The sequence below is a fragment of the Echiichthys vipera genome (genome assembly GCF_963691815.1).
Source record: "Echiichthys vipera genome assembly, chromosome: 2".
Taxonomy (NCBI): domain Eukaryota; kingdom Metazoa; phylum Chordata; class Actinopteri; order Perciformes; family Trachinidae; genus Echiichthys; species Echiichthys vipera.
The window spans coordinates 19,079,747-19,103,293 of record NC_139827.1 but is presented as its reverse complement, the minus strand read 5'-3'; the positions used below and the strand labels follow the sequence as shown (position 1 = coordinate 19,103,293).

Below are 23,547 nucleotides of genomic sequence, written 5' to 3'. Positions count from 1 at the left end.
AGGCCTGAAGAAATGTTGTGGCTCTTCACAGGAGACTCACTTGTTATCATCAGTAAAGGTTTCTTTTCCTCATCTTCCTGCTCCTCCACTACCGCCTCATCTCCGTCCTCCTCAATCTTCATCTTTGACATAATTTCCTTCTCAGACAGAATGCTGATGTCGTCGCTCTCCTCCGCCTCAGTGTTCAAGTCAAAGCCCAAATCTGTTGTGTTGCTGTTAAGTTTGAGCTCCTCGGTCGTGTTAATGTTACAGTCAGATTCAGTTTTCCGCTCTGGCTCTGTGTCAGTGTTAGTGTCTGAGTGCTGTTCAACGTCTAGCTCAATGACATCATCCTCTCCCTCATTATTGCTGAGAGTGTGACTGTCGTCGTCTTCGGCTGTGTTGACATTGAGGTCATCTGCTGTGATTTCGGGCTCCAGGTCCGATGAGTCGGGGTCGGTTGTGTTTTTGTTGTGATCCTGACCGGCTTTACGAAGCTGGTTCACTCCATTCTTTGCTAGTTTGGGATTGTTAGGGGTTGAAGATTGTAATGGGGATGATGGGGATGAGGAAGATTGCGCTGCTTCTCCGAGCCCCATGGCAGTCTGGATACTGGTAAGTGCATACTTTTTGCGACACTTGGGTGGCGTGGCAGAGCCCTGTTTAATGACATCACTGCTCAGCAGCTGGTTGTGTGAGGAGCGAAGGCTGAGTGAGGTGGGAGGAGTGGCAGCAGGGCCATTATGATTGGTCACATCTACTGACATCATCGTGGCACAAGACGGATCACCTGAACGAGGGAGAGATGGGGAACAGGAAGTGTATACATTTATATCCACACATGGTTAATATGATCACAATATAGTGTAGGAATCAGCTTTCAGAAAGGGTTCTCATTGCTTATTAACTGCTATTTGCATTGAACATATATTCTTGCATTGTAGTACAAAAGACAGGAACTGTGTTACACGGTTCCAATAAACAAAGCAGCAGAAACTACAGCAACACTGTAAAAAAAAAAACATATTCACTTGAAAACAAATAAAATATGTTAAGTTTAACATAAAGAACTGCTATGCTATCAAATGGACTATTAACAGGTTCAACATTAACCTGTTAATAGTCCATAACATTACTCTACATGGGTGTGCAAATATTCCTTATGGGCTCACTGCAGGAGGAGTATTACAGAAGAGATTTGCAAGTTTATTAAAAGGCGCAAAAAATAAATATTTAGGCATTTAGTGTTTACAATAATATTTAAACTTAATTGGAAAAAAATACCATAATAGTAGATAATCGATGCAAACTGGAGGCATTTTTCTTTTGGTTAGTTTTTTTTTTAAAGATTATTGTTAAGCAGCTTTCCAAGCCTTTATTATATAGGACAGACAGGAAATGGGGTGAAAGAGAGGGGAGGGGGGCATGCAGCAAAGGGCTAGCCTCGTGAGACCGACTTACTGTCAAAAAATCCCATGAAAGTATTTGCTGTGTGTAGCCAGAGCCTGATGCTGTATATAGTAGTGTTTTCCTTCTGGTTCTGTAAATACTTACTAGACCACCAAATCCACAGCTGAAAATAGTATGCAACAAATTCACTATTTAGTTCTGTTGGAGTAATGTTTGCTAAAAGTGGTGGCCAGAGAAGCTAGAATGTATTGAGAGAAGAACTAGCAGGGCTGGTTTTGTTTTTTTCATGGGATTTGTTGACAATAACAAAAATACAGACCACTGTCAGGCCTATCTTTTACATTCCTGAGCGATATTACTGTAGAGCAGGGATGGGAACCACTCAGCACGAAGAGGTGTGAGTATGGAGGTTGTCATTCCAACTGAATGCTGAACACAGCATGTGTGAAAAGCATGTGTGTTTGTGTGTATGTTGTACCTGACAGGAGGTCAGTCATGGACCGGCGCTGGTCACGGTTCAGGGTTCAGTGGACTCAGCTGCAGATCCGAACACCATGGAGGGGGAGGGGGAAAAAAATGATCAGAAGAAATATGCAAAGAATTCTGAGTACTTCTTAAGTTGTCCTCCGGGACCACATTTATTCATGTAGAACCAACTACAGCTGGTTGCTATGGAGACAACATAACAGTTTAAAGGCAGCAAAGGGATGCAAAACACCATGGAAATCACAGAAAATATAAAAGAGGCGTTCGAGAATCACATGCAGAGACGTACACAACTCGTGGGAGCTTGTTTTGTTTTGAAGAATTGTTCCTTGTGTTCTGCACATTGACTGCACCACATGATCAGCCACTGAATGTACAGAGGACAGTGTTTTTCCTGTCAATCAAAATCTAAGGTGGATTTCAAGAGATCTTTTTTTGTATTTTGTATACATTTACAGGGTCTTCCTTCCCTGTTTGACAGTGAAGCTAGGGTGATGGGCCATGACACACAGAAAGGTGTTTCCTACCTGGATTTATGATGTGTTTAGTAAGTCTTAAGCTCAGCCAGACAGTAGTTAAGCTCCAATTTGGCTTTAGTATTGTATTTTTTTATTTTGCACAATTTAAAAACATACATAGAAATGACAAAAATGACAAATGATAAACAGTGCAGAAACCCAGAAGAGAGCTAGAAACCCAGAAGAAACTAATAGAAGTGATGGTAAACTTATAACTCAAATTTTTTTGATTGCAACAATGATAAGAAAGAACAATGATAATTTCCATTTTAAAAAGTGTGTATAATATGTTGATCCACCTTAGATTTAGATATGCTCTGCTTTAGTTGCTTCAAAGTAGGGGAATTGGGGACTGTGGGGATATATCGATATTATATTGATATTGTGAAGGGAGATTAGATATCATCTTAAATTTTGAATGTCATAACAAGTAAGTCATAATAAGTGTTGCCTTTTCATTGTTTTAAAGGCTGCATTAAAGTAAAGTGATTTTCCGAACTTACCAGACTGTTCTAGGTAAACACTCCGTCATTATATCCACATTAATGTAGCAGAGTTTTCCTCAGCGTATTGCAAGCCTGGTGGACCACCGGGCCTAAGTGGACCCCCCACCGAAGCTAAACATCTGGGATTTTTTTTTTAATGTGTTTTTAAGACTACAGTTACAGTGGGTTGGCTTGGTTGGAAACTCGGACAAATCTCTAGTCAGCTTTCTGCACTGACTTAATGTAGGGCCCTGTGGAATCTGGCTTTTATTATTGCTTTCTGAATTCTAAGTTTCGCGATTCTGTCCATGATTCTTTTTAATCACAGAAACTTTAGGGCTCTACCTTAATACTGCCATCAGTCTGTCACTGGCTCGTGCAGGGTCAGCCTCAAAACCGACACTTATCACCAGGCCTAACAACTTTTCTGGGGGAAACCCTGTAATGATTATTTATCAAAAGTAATTAGTTTGTCAAAGCACCAATAGTCAAGCCTGCAATAGTCTTGCCATATAAATAGCGAGGTATTTTTGTATATTTGATTTCAGCCCTACTTCAAAGTCAAAGAGAAGGAAGAGAGGAAGTGTTGTTGAGCTATATTCACTGGGTTTGGCTTTACCTAGTCTCCTAGCAAAGCTTAGTTGTTTTTTTTGTTGTTGTTGCTATGCCTGAATAACATCCCATATTTATGGACAACACCAATAGCAACGCTTGTAAATAATGAAAACAGCTATGTTTTCAGTTATGACAGGAAGAACAACAATTTCTAAAACATAAACGTTTACAAGAGTATGTAACATACTGACATGAAAGAAGCACCGTGGGAAATTCCAGGATGTAGCGCGTCCATACTGGTAGTCAGTGGTTCTCTCTTCATCCAATCACTTTACTGAAGCAGTCGTGTCCTGAGGGACAGACAAACATAAAACCGGATTAAGGAGAGAGAAAAAGAGGGAGGGGTGAATAGAGAAAAAAGGGACACCAGAGGGACAAATAATAAAGACACATCAATTATTCACAACCTTGATCAAACATTAATACAAGAAGGTGTGTGTGCGTGTGTGAAAGGCTCATTTTGTACAGGGGCTCATATTTCTTTCTTTGGTGCAGTCTTGCCAACCCTTCGCTGACTGGAACCATCATAAACTTACTGCCACCGGAGACCTGTAAACTCCCCTACACTGCTTTCCGACAACCGACACACACATTACTGCATTATGCAGTCAAGACTTGCGGACAGTTCTCACCAACACACAACTGCTATGAGCGGTGGAGAGAAAGATAATAAGCATAGTTAGAATAAACCATAAAATTCCACTTATCTCTGGCTGAGGGAATGGAAATACACCTGGAGTGATTTGAGGAATCAACAGCTGAAAGAAATGACACTGCTCACACTGATCATTGCAAAGAGATTATTCCAAATAACAAGTATCGAATCAACCTCATTTAAAGAGCTAAACAATCAATTCCCTACACCACTGCAGCAGGGGTAAAAACAGAAGAACGCTGACACGATCATTCAGACATTTAAGTGCATGCTGATCAAACTGATCAAACACTGAAACTGATCCGTGTTTCGTTTTAAAATGCAGCATTTTGGAGATTTAGCCCAATGCTTATTCTCTCGTCTGTCTGCATAATGACAAAATTCACTGCAGATTTTAGAGGAAAGTACCGTGGCCCTGAGGGGCAAATGACAACGACAAATCCAAAATGACAACGACAAATTCAAAATGACAACGACAAATTCAAAATGACAACGACAAATTCAAAATGACAATGACAAATTCAAAATGACAACGACAAATTCAAAATGACAACGACAAATTCAAAATGACAACGACAAATTCAAAATGACAATGACAAATTCAAAATGACAATGACAAATTCAAAATGACAATGACAAATTCAAAATGACAACGACAAATTCAAAATGACAATGACAAATTCAAAATGACAACGACAAATTCAAAATGACAACGACAAATTCAAAATGACAATGACAAATTGGAAATCACAACAACATTAACTCAAACCGGAAAGGGTAAGTTTCTCTGAGCAGAGGATGGACCCTCCTGATTGGACAGACGGACTGTCTGTCGTATAACAGGAAGAGAGAGGTGGAGAACCCGCTGCAGCTCTACATGGCCGTGTAACCTTAGGGCGCTCTGAATTTCTCAGTGATATGACAGGTTTAAGAGTGAGATATTGAAGCCAAAGCCGACACCGACACACATGTGAGGCAGACAGCTGCTGCACCTCCTTCACTGAACAGCTCCACCAATGCTGTCGACGCCCCGGTGGGAGGGATGGCAATGGCCGTGAAGATTCAGCTGGACCAAAACATGAACTGTGCATCGTAAGCTTAATTTCTTTGTGTTTGTCAGCGTTCACATAAACCAGCGTTAGTGTTTCAGTCATAAGAACCGAAGTGTGGTTAGTACTCTTGCTGTAAGCAGCCCAAACACACCAGCTAACAAGATAACGCTATTGTTAGCCCGCATTAGCGGTTAGCATCGGATTTTATCAAACCTAACGTTACAGGTTAACCCGGCAAAATCTGTAACATCAGTTCGCTAATGTTAAAACCCCGAAATGTAGTTACAGAGCGTTAGTTTGAGAGTATGTTTGCACAGTTAATGTATTTATAATTTACGGTTGTAAGGACTGTTATTGCCTGGGCCCAGACAGCCCACAGACAGTTAAACGGAGCTATCAGGCACGTAACGTTAACAGCGATGTTGGTGTGTTAGCGTCAGTTTCTAAGTTTAATGGAGAGACTGTCAGTAACGTTCGTGTAGGGACAGATGCTCCTACAGTTACAGAGCTGTTAGTGTTGTAGATTCATGTGCATTTACTCTGCTATCAAGCATGAACTGTTGACTGTACATGTTCTATAGTAAACAGATATAGCCACTCCAATGACATGATGCTGTGTAAAATAACACAGCTGAGTATAATGCAGTCAGACACAACTCTACTAGTCCCTCTGACCTCAATGATCATATTGTATGATAATCTTAATGACATAATGTGATGACCTCATCTCAGTAAAGCTGGACTTATAAACACCTCAAATATGATTCAACTGCAGACTCATAAAAAAACAATAAAGTTAAAGCATCTCTTTAACAGTTTGAACAAACACATTATAAACGTCATGCATATTGAATTCATTGCAGGGCCCTTGTATTTGACTACATTATTTATTTATTGTCAGTGTTTAATACAACAGTTTTATCAGAGTGGTAGTGATCCCCTAATCAGAATCAGAAAACCTTTAATATCCCGCAGACGGGGAAATTCGTTTGTCACAGCAGCAACAGAATATAACAAGCAGAAAATAATACAAAATAAGATAAAAAATACCAAAAATAGGCAATAGTTCAATTTAAAAAGGGAAGAAATAGAAATACACATATTTACATATCAACATTTTTTTCCAGGCTTCTCTTGGCAGTCCTGCTTTTAAACCATGATGGCAGCTGAGAGGTTGATGGACCAGTGATGGTGACGTCTGATCACCCTATCAAGGAGAAGCTGAATCCCTGAATGTGATCTAAAAGCATGTGTTTGCTTCCTCAGCCTTCACGTCGACCCTAACAGAGTCACAGAGAGATCTACATCACATCATCACCTCATCAAAGATCGCTGTACCAGAGAGCCGTGCTGCCTGCCCTTTCCACATCCTGCCAGAACATCACCGGGGACAGCTGGACAGCCTGTCTCTCACACAACATTTGCAGTTTAACACAGGACATCAGTGTGAAAGTTTTAAGCTTAAGATTATTATTCGTCAAGAAAAAGTCAGACCAAAGTCTAAAATTCATATGAATAAAAAAAAATGTTTACGAAAACATTGCAAGATGTTTGCTTTTACCTTTGTCACTATTCACGTTTGCATAATTTACTACGTTGAGAAAAAAATGTTCCATATAACTCATGATTGTCTATGTATTTTGATCAATTAAAATATTTTCTAATAATAAAATAGTTAATTTAGGATCGTACAAATCTAATGAGTGCTTTCTAGTTTTAAATGGATACATCTTTTTTTTTTTTTTCTTTTGACCATTTGGCACATCCACATTCATATTTCAAAAAGATCCAGTCTTGTGTTTTAAGTTTTGCTGGTGCAGTTAAACTTATTTTACATTTGTATTGCAGAATGTTTCTTATTGTTTTAACTGTAGTTCCTGAATATAAAAGTACATGAATAGTTTGTATATTTTGGGATGTTGGTAAATAGTTTCACTTCTGTGTGCAGACCTAACATTACTGGTGTAACTGATCTTAACTGCATAAAATGTTTTTATACAGTATGACACTAAGTATTTTTGTAGACTGTCACCTTAACGGGACATTTCATAATCTAAAGTCCTTCTCCTTCTGGAAACTGTCTCCTGATGATGGACCTAGTGAAGGTAACGGCTTTCTAATGTGCCGGCCACAGGCCGAGCAGACAACCTGCATCCTAGCTGCGTAATAATAGTGCATTGTTTTATGGACCCAATATCTACAGTTAATGAGAGAAACATTTCAAAGGTAGATATAGATAATGATGATCTCATACTTAAAAAAATAGTACAGAAAATAACCCAGATTGTTTTAAAATGGTCTTAAATTTACTGTTTTATTTATAGGATACCCTTTTTTAATATTATTATTCATCTATTTAGTCGTATTTGCAAGTTCAGAGATAAGTCAACATTTCATATAAAACATAAAATAATAAATGAGTTCTCTCTCTGTCCTCACTCTCCTGCTGTTCGTTACAGCCCCATACACGTAGTGTAGCGGTACATAATGAAAGTCACGTCTGAGAGAAGCAGGGTTGTACAGAAGAAAACTGTTCACATCCAGATGAGATGAGACGTGCCGTCTTCACGGAGCTGCGTGGACCAGGGCAGCTACTCGGCTATCTGCCGTTAGCAAAGGTTGCGTTTAACGCGCAGCTGGTGTTTTTGCTGAAGTACTTCCCACATAGTCCGATATACTCATCCTGATGTTTAGGTTGGTTGACAACATATCATCTGTCACGCCGTACGGCTGCCCTGCATCAAAAATAATCCTTAATAATAGCGAAAGTATCTTCGGAAATACTCATGCTTTGAAAATAGGCTCTTTTCCGGGTTTTCCATCTCTCTCTTCTTGTTATACGACAGACAGTCCGTCTGTCCAATCAGGGGGGCCCATCCTCTGCTCAGAGAGACCTACCCTTTCCGGTTTGAGTTAATGTTGTTGTGATTTCCAATTTGTCGTTGTCATTTTGAATTTGTCGTTGTCATTTTGAATTTGTCGTTATCATTTTGAATTTGTCATTGTCATTTTGAATTTGTCGTTGTCATTTTGAATTTGTCATTGTCATTTTGAATTTGTCGTTGTCATTTTGAATTTGTCGTTGTCATTTTGAATTTGTCATTGTCATTTTAAATTTGTCGTTGTCATTTTGAATTTGTCGTTGTCATTTTGAATTTGTCGTTGTCATTTTAAATTTGTTGTTGTCATTTTGAATTTGTCGTTGTCATTTTGAATTTGTCGTTGTCATTTTGAATTTGTCGTTGTCATTTTGAATTTGTCGTTGTCATTTGCCCCTCAGGGCCACGGTAGGAAAGTGCTCCCAGCACGATGCCGCATTCAAATAGGCTCCGGCAGCTCTGGCGAATCGCTACAGGGTTGTCTGGCGGTGGGAGTGTGACTTATGACTTGTTTGTGTGAGGTCCTGTTGTGTTCTTTAACCCCCAATGTAGCACAAGTAGACTTTGTATTTCACAATTCAGGCTAATGTTTTCCGTCAGATCATTATATATAATCTCAACATTTCCTACCGCACCTGAAGGCAACCACTGCTACTTTGCTGGCAAGGCTTCCTCTTGTCTATATTCTCTTTCCGCGGCTTTTCCTCGAATGACCGTATATTAAAAAGGATGTATTTGTTTGCACACACACACACACACACACACACACACACACACACACACACACACACACACACACACACACACACACACACACACACACACACACACACACACACACACACACACACACACACACACACACACACACACACACACACACACACACACACACACACACACACACACACACACACACACACACACACACACACACACACACACACACACACACACACACACACACACACACACACACACACACACACACACACACACACACACGTTTAAGAATGCTGAATCACTTGACTGCATCCAACATACTGATGAACTCTTTTTTTTCTGCCACAAAAAAGTAAACTGAGCCAATGCTTTTTACTGACATAATAGACCAACAACATCTGGTTTGTCTGGTAACACTAGGTGTTACACAGACAGTGGTAAAGAAAAGATAAACCATCTGAAGAGCAGCTGTATAATTTTTACCTCCAACCAGCTGTGTGTACTGTAATGCATTTACTCTAATGGTTTGAGCAGTGCCTACAAGAGCGATATTGTGTCAGAAGTCTCCATCTTTAGGAATCACGATGTTGTGAAACGGCACAATTGACAGAGAAACGTATAAAAAAAAAAACAAGACACAGCACTCAAGTAAAAAAACTGCCAAGAACAGATGCAAGGGAAGAAGAATTATGTATAAAGTGATTCACAAAATAGCAATAAAAAAATGTTGCATTCTGGGATTAAAATTACAAGGCATGCTCAATGAATCTTGCTGCAACAAGTCTGCATACCTAGGAACGTGTGTGTGTGTGTGTGTGTGTGTGTGTGTGTGTAAGGGTGTCTACACTTAAAACATACGAATCATTCCCCATGATATGTTGCTGCTGACTTGGCATTACAGGTTGCAAAAATGCCATGATATACAGTGAAACCGCTAGAATTTTTTTTTTTTAAAACACTGTGATACACATTTTTGGTCATACCACCCAGCACCAAGCACACAGATAACTCTAATAAAGAGGATGTTCACCTCAGTCACCTGACCTCAATTTATCTGAGCATGTTTCAACTGTTTAAATGTATATATTTAGCTGTAAACCTGCAGAGCACCTGTTGGCATTTATTCTGAGTGATTGAGAATGGGCCTACATCATTCAACTTGGCACCCACATTACCCCTAATTCTACTTGACCGCCGACAGTTCGGTAAGAGATTTGGCTGTGTTATCCTAGTAATGGCTAATGCAGCCGGGAGCCACAAGCATCAAGCAGAGATGAGGGGTGGACTACAGAGGTCTGGTGAACTCATGTCTTTCTAATTCCACTCCTCCAGATTTCTGTCATTTTAAAACTAGTAGTCTTCAACCCCAACCGGGGCAACTCATTAGACCTCACTCAGCTCCCTCTAGAGTCACAAAAGTCTTCATACGTTTTTCACATGGTACTCCCCATGATCTGTAAACACACTTTGATGCGTAAAGTTCCCTCTTTAACCCTATAGTTATTGTTTCATTTCAAGCCCAGTGTGCTGGAGTAGAGCTAAAATAACTCAAATGTGTCACTGTCCAAATACTAATTGCCATACCATTTCTTTTTCTACACATGTAAAATGCAAAATATATATAGTTCTGACACTTGCGTGAAGCTACAGTTAAGCAGCCAGTATGCAGTAAAATTGTAACTTTCAATACCAACTACATCTGGATATGACCTCAAATTGGAAGGGATGACTAGCAATGCTCGTAGTATAGTGCCTGTTTTGGGCCTTAGCAGCCATGAAGGGCTCCATGCAGTCCCCTGCTGCGGATGAGGGGTCTAGGCATAATTACAGGGCCATTCTGTGGGCAGGGCAACATTGGCACCGAGAAAAAAAAAGAGACAAACACTCATTCACAAAAATATGAGGGTGACATGGACTCCCTTGTAAACAGTTAAATGCACAGGCAGAAACTGAGACACAGACAGAAAGTCAGCTCCACTATGTGCAAGACACACCAAGCTGACGGCTTACTGTTGGACAGAATTGGGCCGAGGGTGAGCGCCCGTCACCCCAGTTTTTGCGGTGTGTCCTGCACTGTTGACGAATCGGCATCTGAGCCGGAAGTGAGAGGAATCACTCTGATTGGCAGTTTAGTCAGTGCACAAGAAGAGAAGTGAGGAAAGTACACAAATGTCAAGTAAAGATGCTGGAAAACAAACTTGTTATATCAGGTACAATATCTTTTTTTTTTTTTTGCCATCAAGCTCCCTAGCAAGGACGGTTGGTATAATTGTGTTATTGTTCACTTGTGCACAGTAAATATAAGTTGTTCTTTCAACATGGCATGTTGTTTGTGTGCTAACTGACTACCTAGCATTTTGAGCCGTCCTGTCAGTCTTCATGTTTACTTTTTTGAATGAGAAATGCAGACTACCACCGCCTGCTGGTATTGAGGGTCATTTCCTCTCACGCAGGTGCATAACGTATGAGCCACATGGCCGCCGGATGTAGTCTTTGCGGTGTGTTCGAGTACCGCTTTTTGTACGAGACACAGGGAATGTGAGGCAATGCAACAGTCGGTCTTCGTCGCGACTGGGTGTTTGAAGTGGGCTTGGTGTGTCCCTGCCTTTAGAGCAAAACACACATGCAGACAGACAAAAACACACATTGGGAGGGAGGGTAAGAAGATCTAGGATGTGTCACAGCATGACAGTGACCTTTGACTCCTGACCCACTGGCCAACCCACCGAGTATGTGCCGTTGCATGTGCGTGTTGTTAGTGTGGTGTTAGGTATGTTGGGGGGTCTGGCCCCACCAAGAATGAAGGGAGCAGCTGCAACACACTCCACCTCTCTCTTTTTTACGTGTATGTTTTGTGTAACCACCAACATTTACCAGATTCTGCACTGAGCGAGGCCGGGACAGAATGCTTTTAAAATTCATATGCCAAGTGGATGCCTGCCAATAACTTGATAGGCCTCTCATCCCTCCTTCCTGCCCTTCCCTCTCAAGGTTTCTCACCATTCCAGTTCCTGTTAATCCCACTAGAATTTTACCTCTTTCCTTTATCCCTTATTCTTACTCATTTCCTCTCCCCTTCCTCTTCCTCTCCTGGCCTCCACTATATTGATCTTCTACCTCTTAGACCCCCCTCCCTTCCTCCCTCCCTCTTCCCTTTGTCTAGAAGAGAATTGCTGTCTTTTCTCATTAAAAGTGAAGAAGGTCTGTAAACTCTCATAAAACTACCCATTTCTCTCTACAACCCTGATTTACAGCCACTCTTCCCCCTCCTATTCTTGTCTCCCTCTTTACACACAAGAAACCCCATCTGGTACCTAAAATACTAACAAGAAGGGAAAACTGTTGCATTTAGAGACTGGGACATCGAAAACAAAATGGATGGATTCATGTCAACAAGGCAGGGAGTGTAGAATAGAAAATGCATCTGGTTGTTTTTCTAACTCTTGGATCAGGACGTGACCGTGTAAGCCAGCTGTAAAATAGCAAGCAATCTTCCCAGATCTTCCGTAGCTTTATTTTCATTGGCCGCAGAGTCGGCCGGATCCTCATTTAGCTGCAGACTACTTCCACTACACTGCTGAGAAGCTATAACACTGCTAACCAAATACATATATTACCGTGGCTGAATAGCTCTTCACATCTTAACCACGACAATTTATTATGTAATCCATATTAATGCATTTTTGAGATGCTAAAAACAGACTCTTGACCAAACTAAAAGCAGAGCATATTTAGCTCTATCTTTTCATCACAATTGATCATTTATGCCCTTTTGATTACATACAAAGCTCTAAAGGGCTTAGGACCAGACTGCATTGCAGACTCCTTGTTTTAATTGCCCATTTGTTCACTCAGATCCCCAAATGCAGGTTTCATCAGCTGTAGCTTTTACTTTTTGGAAAACATGTATATTTTTTGTTATCTTTTGATCAACTGGTTCTGTGTACCTCTATTCATTCAAAGAACTTATGATTTAACAAAAATGATCGTTGATAAAGTTTTGTAGCTATTTTTGTTCGGCCATTTGCTCGTTTCCATTTCTCTTTTCTGCTTTTTCTTACGCATTCAGAGGTTCTTATATGGTATACTTAGAGGTTATCTTAAGTAATCTTATATGAAGAGCTATGTATTATTGCAGCTGCTAGCAAATTCATGATGAATCAAAGATGCTACAGAAAAAAAGGACATCAATCAGCCCTACACAAAGCTGATAGACGGCTGGTGGAGGATATTATTCTCCAAATTTATGTGTGTGTGTGTGTGTGTGTGTGTGTGTGTGTGTGTGTGTGTGTGTGTGTGTGTCATGAAAACAAGGAAGAAGCAGGGAGGAAACAATGGCCATCTACAGAATCTGGTTCCAGAATAACAGCGGAAGGGTAGAACAGCAAGCAGGCCCAGTGTGCGTGTGTGTGTGTGCATGCATGTGTGTGTTTGTCCGTTTATTGTCAATAACGGGAAATAACAGAGACAATGTAACACTCTGACTGAGACTGCAGCCTAAACAAACAATCGTGTGTACAGACAAACAGACACACGCGCACACACTCAGCCGTTGCTTGCTGAGAGGGCTCTGTGGTTTGAGCGCGCTCCCATGACCATACATCGTCCTTGCAGAAGCAGTGTATACTGAGTGTGAAGGACAGACAGAAATAGTTCCACTATAATTCCACTTGTGTAGTTTAAAGCACACTCAGAGACTTAAAAAGTCTAAACGGTGGTTGTCTGTGTGAATTTACGAATGTCTCAGTGTACTGTATACATAAAGCTAAAGGTATAACTTTTTCGCTGGAGTGGTTTCCATGGGCGGAGAGTGAGAGACAAAATGACCACAAAAGAAAGGAAAGCAGTGAGGAATTTTCAGGGTGTGCCAAAGAATCTCAGGCATGTCTCATTTTTGGGTGGGTGGGTCAGGGCGACTGGGGGCAAAAAAAAAAAACTCTAATTGGTCAACAAAAGGAGCAGACAAAGCACACAGATACACACAAACACACACACACATCTTGGGAATAAAGGTGAGCGATGACCATTTGTGAGCATGCGTGTACACGTTCCATTCGCTGACGCTGTGCAAACTAAACCGCAATGAAATACAAACAAGGCAAGAGTGAGCAAGAGTGGCCTATTCATATTATTATTTACATAAAAATATGTCACCTGTGACACATACAAAGTTACTTATTTACCCGCAACAATCTTAACACTTCCCCGATTGTGACACAGGGACGTTCGGAGTTAAATGCAGAGCAGTTTGGTCACACACTGGTTTTCCTGGATGTGTTGACTGCAGCTAAGGCAAAATAAGGGGTTGACAGAGGTTAAGGTTTTGTAACAGACAGAAATCGCACCACAAACGCATTCACAGACTTTGAAATCCTGTGACGTGGAAAAGAAACATTTCAGAAACAGAAGCCAAGAGACAATTTCCTGGATTTGGGGAAACTTGGGAGCGAGTGTTCTGTAACCCCTCCCCCATTCCCAGATAAATGCACCCCCCCCCCACCCCCCCAGTCCCTCTTTCCTGTGGGTGAGGGGAGGTCGAGGGAGGGGAGAAAGAGTACACCACGAACAAGCCGAGCAAAACACACTTCAGCCCTTAAAGCCCGCTCCTTCTGTGGGACACACATGAGCCAGTCCTGCAGCCAGTGCGACTTCGCCGTAATGAGACTGCAGCTCTTTCCTAAACGTGATGCTGAAGGCAACAAGCTGCGCCAGCAGTAGAGTCAGAAAACAATAGGTAGAGCCACATCCGTATTTGTCATGTGCTTGTGGTCACTACTTTGTCTCATCTTATAAATACATTTTCGTTTTTAGAAAGACTCAATATTATTACTGATGTTTTTCTTTAATACACCGCATCTACAATCATGTGAAATGTTATTATTCACAGCCTCCAGTCAGTTACAGTTAGGGATGGACCATAACTGATATTGGGCTGATACTGATTAAAATATCTGGATCGGGTATTGGTGACAATGGGACTGATCTATTCAATTCAATTGTATTTTATACCACATACATTATATATGTTCATGTTTAAGTTTTGACCAATTTGTTGCTGCATTTAAAAGTTTTACACTTGAATTGTTTACAAAGATGTTGGTGCATGGTTTATTATCTTAATAATAAATAACAGTTCAGTAAAATTGTGGGTTTATTTGTTTAATTTTGTTTAACAAAGTTAAGAAAGCAATGTTTATGTCAAGCCTGATGTTGCCTTGCACATAAAAGGATGAACCCAGAAACTTCCACACTGTGAGGCATAAAGATTATTGATTAAATATTGGTATCAGATCAGTGCTCTGCATGGTCAATACTCAAAGCCCAGATATTGATATCAGTATCAGGACTGATAATATCAACTCTGTGCATCTCTAGTTAGAGAACAGTTCAGTGTACCTTGCATTGTGACCACCACACAACGACCTACACAAATTTCCTGTTTTTAATACAAGACTTATGGTTTAATTCCATTGTTCATCAAAGATGTGAAAATATCAGATTTTCATCTGAAGAAATAAAAAGTGCGTATCTTAGTCACAGCTTAATAATCAATTCCTATGCATGCCACGGAGCATCTCCTGCTGCTGACGGCGCTGTTAGCAGACAGTCAGGGAGCACATTAACCTGACAATTGCCAAGAATTGTATTTTGTAATTTCACCAACTCACTGAAGAACCACTAATTGGCTACAATAAATTTGATGGTTTCCAAACAAACCTTTATCCTCTTACAGCTTGATAAGGCATTGTTAGTAATATAATGTCAATAATATAAGTTGTAATTAATATAGTGACTCTTGCAATTTGACAATCTGTTCTTTCAAATTGCAAATCGCTCACACATAAACACAAATGCACACACATCCTCCTGATGCGCTGTATAGACCTTTTTAATGGAATTCCATTGCTAGACAGCCTTGGTTCTTGTTAACTTCCTGTCAGCTGATGTCATTCACATACACTGGAACAGGAAATAAACTTGGACACATTTAGAAAGTTTGAAACTTCGAAAACGGTCTATACCCAAATATCTCACTTGTTATCCACATTTTTGTAGGGTTTTGTTTAGGGTTCTAATTTTACAATTAAACTGCAAAGATAGTTCTCAACACGATTTGTTGTGATTCTTGTAGCATTAAGCTCTGTCCTTTGTCTTTTTCACTGGTGATGGAGGCCATCCATTTTTATTAAAAACCCCTCTCCCTCTCTCATTGAAAACACACAGTCAGGCAAGCGCAAAAACAAAAAAGCCTGCCAGATCCAAGGCGAGGGTAGAAGCAGTGAAGAGACTGTAGATCCTATATATAGCTGAGATGTGACAGGACATCCGAGAGGACAGGGAAGTCTAGACACAAACGACACAGCTCTTACTCAGAGTGAGTGTGAGTGTGAGTGTGAGTGTGAGTGTGTGTGTGTGTGTGTGTGTGTGTGTGTGTGTGTGTGTGTGTGTGTGTGTGTGTGTGTGTGTGTGTGTGTAACATGGCCTCGTTATCTGACATTTCATTAGAAAGCCTGTGGCAAGCTGTTCCATGATAATGTCACAAGACTGCATTGATATTGCAGCCTAGTCTGATCTGATTGGCTGGAAGTTTTGACTTATTAGCCAAATGACTACGTCAAAGAGAGAAAAACAGTCAGAAGAAAAGACGCTCTGAAAATGAGAGGGGAGGGGGAAAGGTTAGCGTAAGAAGAGATGTGAGGGAAAAAAAACGTATCACAGAGAGTGAGTGACTCATCAGAAAAGGAATGTCCCGTCTCTGCCAAAGGAACCACAGACACCACTGCAATGATCGCTCCCTCTCCAATACTTTAAATCATCCCCTCTCTTGCGCTTGTCGTCTCTTCCCTTCACACAATTGCCATCTCTTTCACCCTCGGTCTCTCTCCCCTCCAACCAATGGAAGATATCTTTGTTGTTTCCCAGCATTAGCAGAGCATTCATCTCTGACAGGGCCTTGGTTTTGGACAGGGATGATACAGCTAGCTGACCACGGCTGATGGACCAGCACTGCATCGCCAATGTTTGGAGCAAACACACACAGGGCCAAGATTGCCTCACAAATTATGTTGCCAAGTTAGTGCAAAGCCAAGAGGCGAATTCCAGCACTGTGTGGTTTATCAGAGTTACACTGATTAATTTTAACTCTAGTCTAGAAAACTAATAAAACTTTTTATGTAATTGGAAGTGTATGAATCACAGCATCGCATCCTTACACAGATGTTAACTTATAATTACTCCCACCACAGGATGTGATGTAAACGCAAGAAACCCAGGAACCCACACACTCATGATTCAACATTCCTAACACCTGTCATCCTGTGCATTCATCTCCCAGGAATGACTTTCAATTCACAGGCTCTGGCCTACGAAGTCGGGTCGCGGGTTGAAGATGATATGAGATGAGATGGCCTACGGAGGACAGTCTTACTCACCTCACTGCCTTTATTTGAGCCTACATTGTTGAAAGATAGCCGCTAATGTTGGTAGCAAAATAAAGAGTTAGCGACTGTCCTGCAGCTGCTCTCCATTGAGCGCACAACAACAGAGTGTGAGGAGAGGAAAAGAGAAAATAAGAGCCACCGTAAATGACTGAAAAACAAAGTAGACTTTTATACTGAGCTGTAATTCAAACACTGTGCTGCAACATGTGTTTTTCAGTTTAATTAAATGCATTATTTTTTAAGGAATGTGTAAATACTACAAAAACAAAACGAATATCTGAAGACCAAAATTGAAAACCGAATACCTACCCAACGAACGAATATCTGAATATTCATATATTCGGGTCCAGCCCTATTACAAACCCAGTCTCATATGTTCTCTTAGTGATTACTGTCCATCATAAGTGATATATGCAAAATTATTAAATTGACCAGTCAGTAATCCTTGACAGCATAATGGTAATTACATGTGAGGTGTTTTGAATAGCAGTATACAGCATGCTTCCTAATTGCTCGGTTTGCGACATTGGGCTGATTTCGACAGGGAGTGAGGATGCAAAATGAGGTGTTTTGGCATATCTCTGATGCTCCGATCCTTTTGGAACTTCTGCTATGGAGACAGGCCAAACACCTCTGACATAGGCCTGAATTAAAATGGGTAAAATATCTCCAAGTGTTCCTGATGAATGTAGCAATCCTTGTTTTGAGACAGCGCAGGAGAAATTCTTTAACTCACGTTAGATGGCCAATTTAGAGAGGCACCTGGGGCTCGGGCCATTACAGCCTCTTTCATCACATTCGGGCTCTCATAATATGTGACGGTGTGTTTGAAAGTCAGAGAGAGTGAGAGAGGACGGTCGGAGAGAGAGGCAAAAAACCCTTAAGCAGTCGAATGGGGAGTGATGGGGAGTGATGGGGGTATACGTGTGAATGTGCAGCAATGTGGAAAAGACAACATCAGAAACAGAAACATATAAACAAAAGAGTGGGAAAGTGTGTGTGTGTGTGTGTGTGTGTGTGTGTGTGTGTGTGTGTGTGTGTGTGTGTGTGTGTGTGTGTGTAGTTCCTTTTTAAAGTGAAAAAAACATGTCTGTCCTCGCCTGCTCCACTTGTAATTTGTAAGCAGAATAACATGCATACTGACGATCCAATCACAAGGCAGACTTGACAGCGAGAAGACAGCAGATCCGTGAGGGCTGCCAGGAACTGACATATTACACAGAACACACATACGCGTGTGCGTGCAAAGAAAGAAAATAATGTAAAACCGAGTAAAACGAACATTTGAGCATGTGGGTGGAAAAAACTGTCAAAAAAGGGCGAGAAAGTGAGAGAGACAGAGCGACTATCATTCAGTTCCACACCCTAATACAGGATGAACAGGGCCTCTGTGCTCCTTCTCTGTTCAAACACACCTCACGGCTGTCTGCTCCCTGCAACAACAATGCATAGATATGCACGCACGAACGCACACACACGTACACACACTCTGCAGCCTGCCTGACAGTGGGCACAATAACCCTATTGAGAGGCATCGATAGGGGGCTGAAAGAGAAAATGAAGTGGGTGAGATAGAGAAAAAGATTGGCAACAAACACATACACTACACATTAATACACATAAACGTTTGGTGCCAACTTGACAGCCTGGTACAAATCTACTGCTGTTCTTAATTCATCATTCACCTGTGCAATCTGGTCAGAATCTACACACACAAATGTGCACATGCCTACACATACATGCAAACTCTTCGGTCAAGAGCGGACCAGTGGTATTGTTTCACAGGGGAAGCAGGGTGGTGATACTGATCTCCATACTCTTTATCTGATTGCACACACACACACACACACACACAAACACACGCACACGCACACTCTCACCATACTTTCTCGTCAGCTGTTGTGCGTGACCTCGACCACACACAGGTTGGTGCTGCAAGGCAAGAAAGTCCCATTACACACACACACGCACACACAATCTACAGAGGCCTACGGGACTATATGAGATATTCTGGGGTATTTTGGGGTGCTCACAGCTTCAAAGGGTGAAAGCTTACATTACTTTATTGTTATTATGTCCGTGGCAATATAGGTAAAATTATGTATGCCTCCTTTATTTTGCCTCTGTGACAGAAGCTACCTGAGCAGAAGAGTGGCCATCTTGAAACTGAGGCACTTTCACCAACACCAAAGCCCATAAATGTCCAAGTCACTTTTTCCATACTCAGCAACTCCTGTATAGAAATGCTACAGAGGGAGGGAGGGTAAATAAAGATGGAAAGAGTAATGATGTGAAAAAAAACGAGCAGAATAAACCTTAACAGTTCAGGAGCCTGAACTGTTACGCACGCGCACACACAGAGAGAGAGAGAGAGAGAGAGAGAGAGAGAGAGAGAGAGAGAGAGAGAGAGAGAGAGAGAGAGAGAGAGAGAGAGAGAGAGAGAGAGAGAGAGAGAGAGAGAGAGAGAGAGAGAGAGAGAGAGAGAGAGAGAGAGAGAGAGAGAGAGAGAGAGAGAGAGAGAGAGAGAGAGAGAGAGAGAGAGAGAGAGAGAGAGAGAGAGAAGAGCGTGGAGGATAGAAAGGAAAAGAGGCAGGCAGTGATGGAGAGAGAGAGAGGATGACAGTGGACCATTTCAACTCTAGTGGTTCAGTGACAGTCAGTGACGCATTCATTCTTGTGGTTCACACTAATACTTTTTAGCAAACCAATGCCGCAGTGTAACTTATAAAAATCACCACAACTGCTGCCTAAAATAGCAAGTACTGGCTGTTTACCATTGAAGTATGTGTACACAGGGGCGGCCTGTAGCTCAATTGGTAGAGCATCCCATGAGTCGTTGGCAGCGACCTGGGTTCGTATCCAACCTGCATCCCTTTGCTGCATGTCACCCCCTCTATCTCCCAGATTTAAAAAAAACTGTGTGTATTATGCTCTTTGACAAGTATTCTTTATGAACACACCACTTAAGAGCCGGTGTCACCAGGAGGGAAAGGCAGGGAGATAGGGAGAGAGAGAAACCGCAGTGGTGCACTCCAAAAACAACAGACAGGTCCTTTGCTAATTCATGTTATTGTCAACAACTGCAAGTGTTCCTTCTCCTTCCGCAGAAACACACGTAGTATACCACATTATTGGTTTTACAAGTTCTTCTCATACTCGTACTACACAGCAACATATCCAGTCCTTGTGAAAGTTAAAATCAGCGCTAACCTCAACTAAAAGGTTTTGAAATAAAAAGTCAATAACAATTCTTCCTTTCCATTCAGAAGGACATATCTGCACGATCTGCCCTTCCTGCCTCCAATAAACTAAAACAGGAAAGCTATTCACATCATCCTCTAGATTCCTTAAATCATACGAAATAAACAAGCCATTAAGTGGCTCAATGTTTTTATAAAACAAACAGGCGTATTATCTCAAGGGCCTGGCAGAAACTACCAGAGCAAGGCTGGAAACAATTAGTCGCATCCAGCCAGCACCATGCACCAACACAAGTCCCAGCCTCGCCCCCGGGGGACCTGCATGGCCTATAGCTCCAGACTATTCCATGTAAAACAAGAGAATACCCTCCTTTATGCTTGTTTGCGTCACAGTTAACTCCTTTATTACTTAAATTGCTGCTCAGCGGAGACCTACAGTGGGACAAGACACAGGGAACAGCCATGAGCCAGGAGCTGGAGCATCTCTGAATGGGAACCAAGGGATAGGATCGACTGACCTGTCAGGCCTCTGGTGTTGAAACGATTAGTTAACCGGCCAGTCAACTGACAGAGGATTAATGGAAAACAATTATGTTAAGTCATTGTTTGAGTTACAGATGAAGCAAAGCAGCTAAACAATTGTTCATTCTAGTTTTGATTTATTTTAAGTAATTTGATTATTATTTTCACTATTTTATAACTGAAATTGCAGTATCATTGGGTTTTGGTCTGTAGTCAGACAAAACAACCAATTTAACTATTTAACATCTAACTTGTTATCCCCTAATGATGAAAAGGGATGGTGATGATGGAGTCGGAAGGTCAATCTCAGATTGCCTTTTTTAGAAATGTAGACATGATATGCATTAACAGCTTAGCAGCATATTAAGAAGTACCAAAGTGAGCCTAGCATTTGTCTCTGGTGGTTGGTTAACTTCTGTTAAACGGCCGACTAGTATTCAGTTTACTGTAGGAGACCTGACTTAACTAAGGGGGCCACACCTGACTCCACCCAAGTTGTTTTTTGTTCTGGTTTTGATTGTTCTTCATATTGATGTTAGAATTAAGTGGTTTTTTTTGTTTATTATTTTTAGATTTATATTTTGAAAATAACTTTTAACATAACTCAAACGTTTATTTTTTAAATAAAAGAATGTTTACATTTATTATTTATAACATAATAGTGATGGACGCTGGTTTGAGGGGGGCCCCCTGTGAATTTCTGCCTCGGGTCCCAACAGTCTCTAGACTCGCCTCTGTCTACAGCTCTCTTGTGTCGTCCTGCAAATTAAAGTCCCAACCTATGGTCCCAACGCTGCAGTTAGCTAACCAAGCAGTTAGCAGTGGTCAACGACTGGCTGCTCTTGACAACGTTCCCATAACGTATGTTCTCATAGCAACCGTTCCATCCAACGTCACTACGAGATAACTCAGTCAACGGTCGTCACGGCCATGACATTATCTCAGTAAACAGTAAACTCACAGAAACACACACGCTGGATCCCATAAATGCTCCCATCTGTCGCCGCAGCCTCCCGATCTCCCCACCACCACCACCACCACCATCTCGCTTGTTTGCAACACAGCGGGCCCCTTTAGATGCCAGAGCAATGCGTCGCCTAGAAGAATATGGAAAGTTAACTTACGTTTCCAACCAAAATTTACGGTTAAGGTAAAACTGGAACGGCCACTACTCCCCAGTCTCCAAGCGGAAATTCTCGTCATACACACACTCACCTCCTCCCCAGTGCGTTCACGTCCTCCTTGCTGCGCTCCTGTCTGTTTTTCTCCTCCCCTCCCGTATTCTCTCGGCTTGTTCCTTTTCTCCTCCCCTCCCAGATGCCGCTGTTTTCCGACAGGGGGACGCTGCTCCGGAAGCAAACGCTCCTCCGTGCTTTCTTCTTTTTTTTTTTTTTAACTCCTTTATATATTTTACTGCCTAATCGTAGCCGTCTATCGATCCTAGTGGTGCTAAAAACTATCTTCTAATTTAATATAGGTTAGCTAGTCGGAGAAAGGGCATTAATAGTGAAGAGCATTTGTAAACTTGAATGTTTTCTGTCCTTTGGGAGTTTTTTTGCAAGAAAATAAACAATTCTTAATCTTTGATGCCTTTGATGATGATGATATTATGTGCACATGCACAAGCTGTATTCCAGATCAAGTGACTCAGTGACAGTGCATATTATAAATATATATACTTAGCCTATACGTGTAGGCCTTAATACAGTTGTATTTAAGCACAATAAGAATAAATTAATAGAAATATTAATTCTATAAATACAAGATATCAGAATACAACAAAGTTACAGTAGTAGACATGTAGAAACGCAGTAGGCCTTTGTGTGCTATTACACAGGAGGGTAAGTAGTAAATGTGCATTCCTCATTAGCATAAGATGATGTAATGTATGTATTATTATTATTATTATTCTTTTTTACAAAATATGGTTCAGTCAATAGCCACATTATTGGAAAAGTCATCATGGTAAGATGGCACATTTCAAGTCTTCCAAATCATCGAAACAACAGCACACAGATACACATTATCATCAGTTTGTAATTATTGTTATGACCCACTGTTCTACTAAATAATAATACTAATAATATAAAGGGTTTCAGTATTGGTAATACATTTATGAATAATATAGAAACATTCATATTTGATTTCCCCAATGTCCTGAGCCCCCTGAAAGCCAAACTTAACAATACAAAGCTGTCATTCCAGATTCAATTCAGGATTTGAAGTGTTTATTGCTATGTGCAAAGTAAAGAAACAAGTTTCTATGCAATGAAATTCAAAATGCCAAACAATTAAAAAAAAAATATATATAAGAAAGGAAAATATACAAAAATAATATACAAAATACAAAAACAAAGCAAATACTAAAAATGTAGCTTATTTAACAATTAAATAAACAGTGCAAATGTAAACGGAAACAGAGAAACACATTGTGCATGTGCAAACTGTGCAGTTATAGAATGATTTATACTCTATCAGCTGTTTAGGAGTCTGATGGCAGTGGGAAAGAAAGAGTTCTTTAGTCTGGTCTGGTGGTCCTGTATTTGACACTTCTGTACGTCAGGCCAGAGGGCAGAAGTGTG

At 40.9% G+C, this 23,547-nt stretch overlaps 1 protein-coding gene across 6 annotated transcripts in view; it reads right to left on the bottom strand.

Moving 5' to 3' along the window:
- The window catches only part of apbb2b (amyloid beta (A4) precursor protein-binding, family B, member 2b), a 50,520-nt gene extending 28,300 nt beyond the window's left edge, over nt 1-22,220 (bottom strand). For 2 of the 6 annotated variants that reach the window (XM_083935390.1, XM_083935395.1), the window contains exons 1-4: nt 22,181-22,220; nt 3,685-3,783; nt 1,868-1,926; nt 1-769 (exon numbers count right to left, since the gene is read on the bottom strand). The exon at nt 1-769 is cut by the window's left edge and continues 290 nt beyond it. In XM_083935390.1, the coding sequence (XP_083791516.1) occupies nt 1-769; nt 1,868-1,886 (788 nt within the window). In that variant the 5' untranslated portion in view covers nt 1,887-1,926; nt 3,685-3,783; nt 22,181-22,220. The other 4 variants (XM_083935394.1, XM_083935391.1, XM_083935392.1 and 1 more) reach the window with 4 other exon arrangements.
- Nucleotides 22,221-23,547: the final 1,327 nt, after the last annotated feature.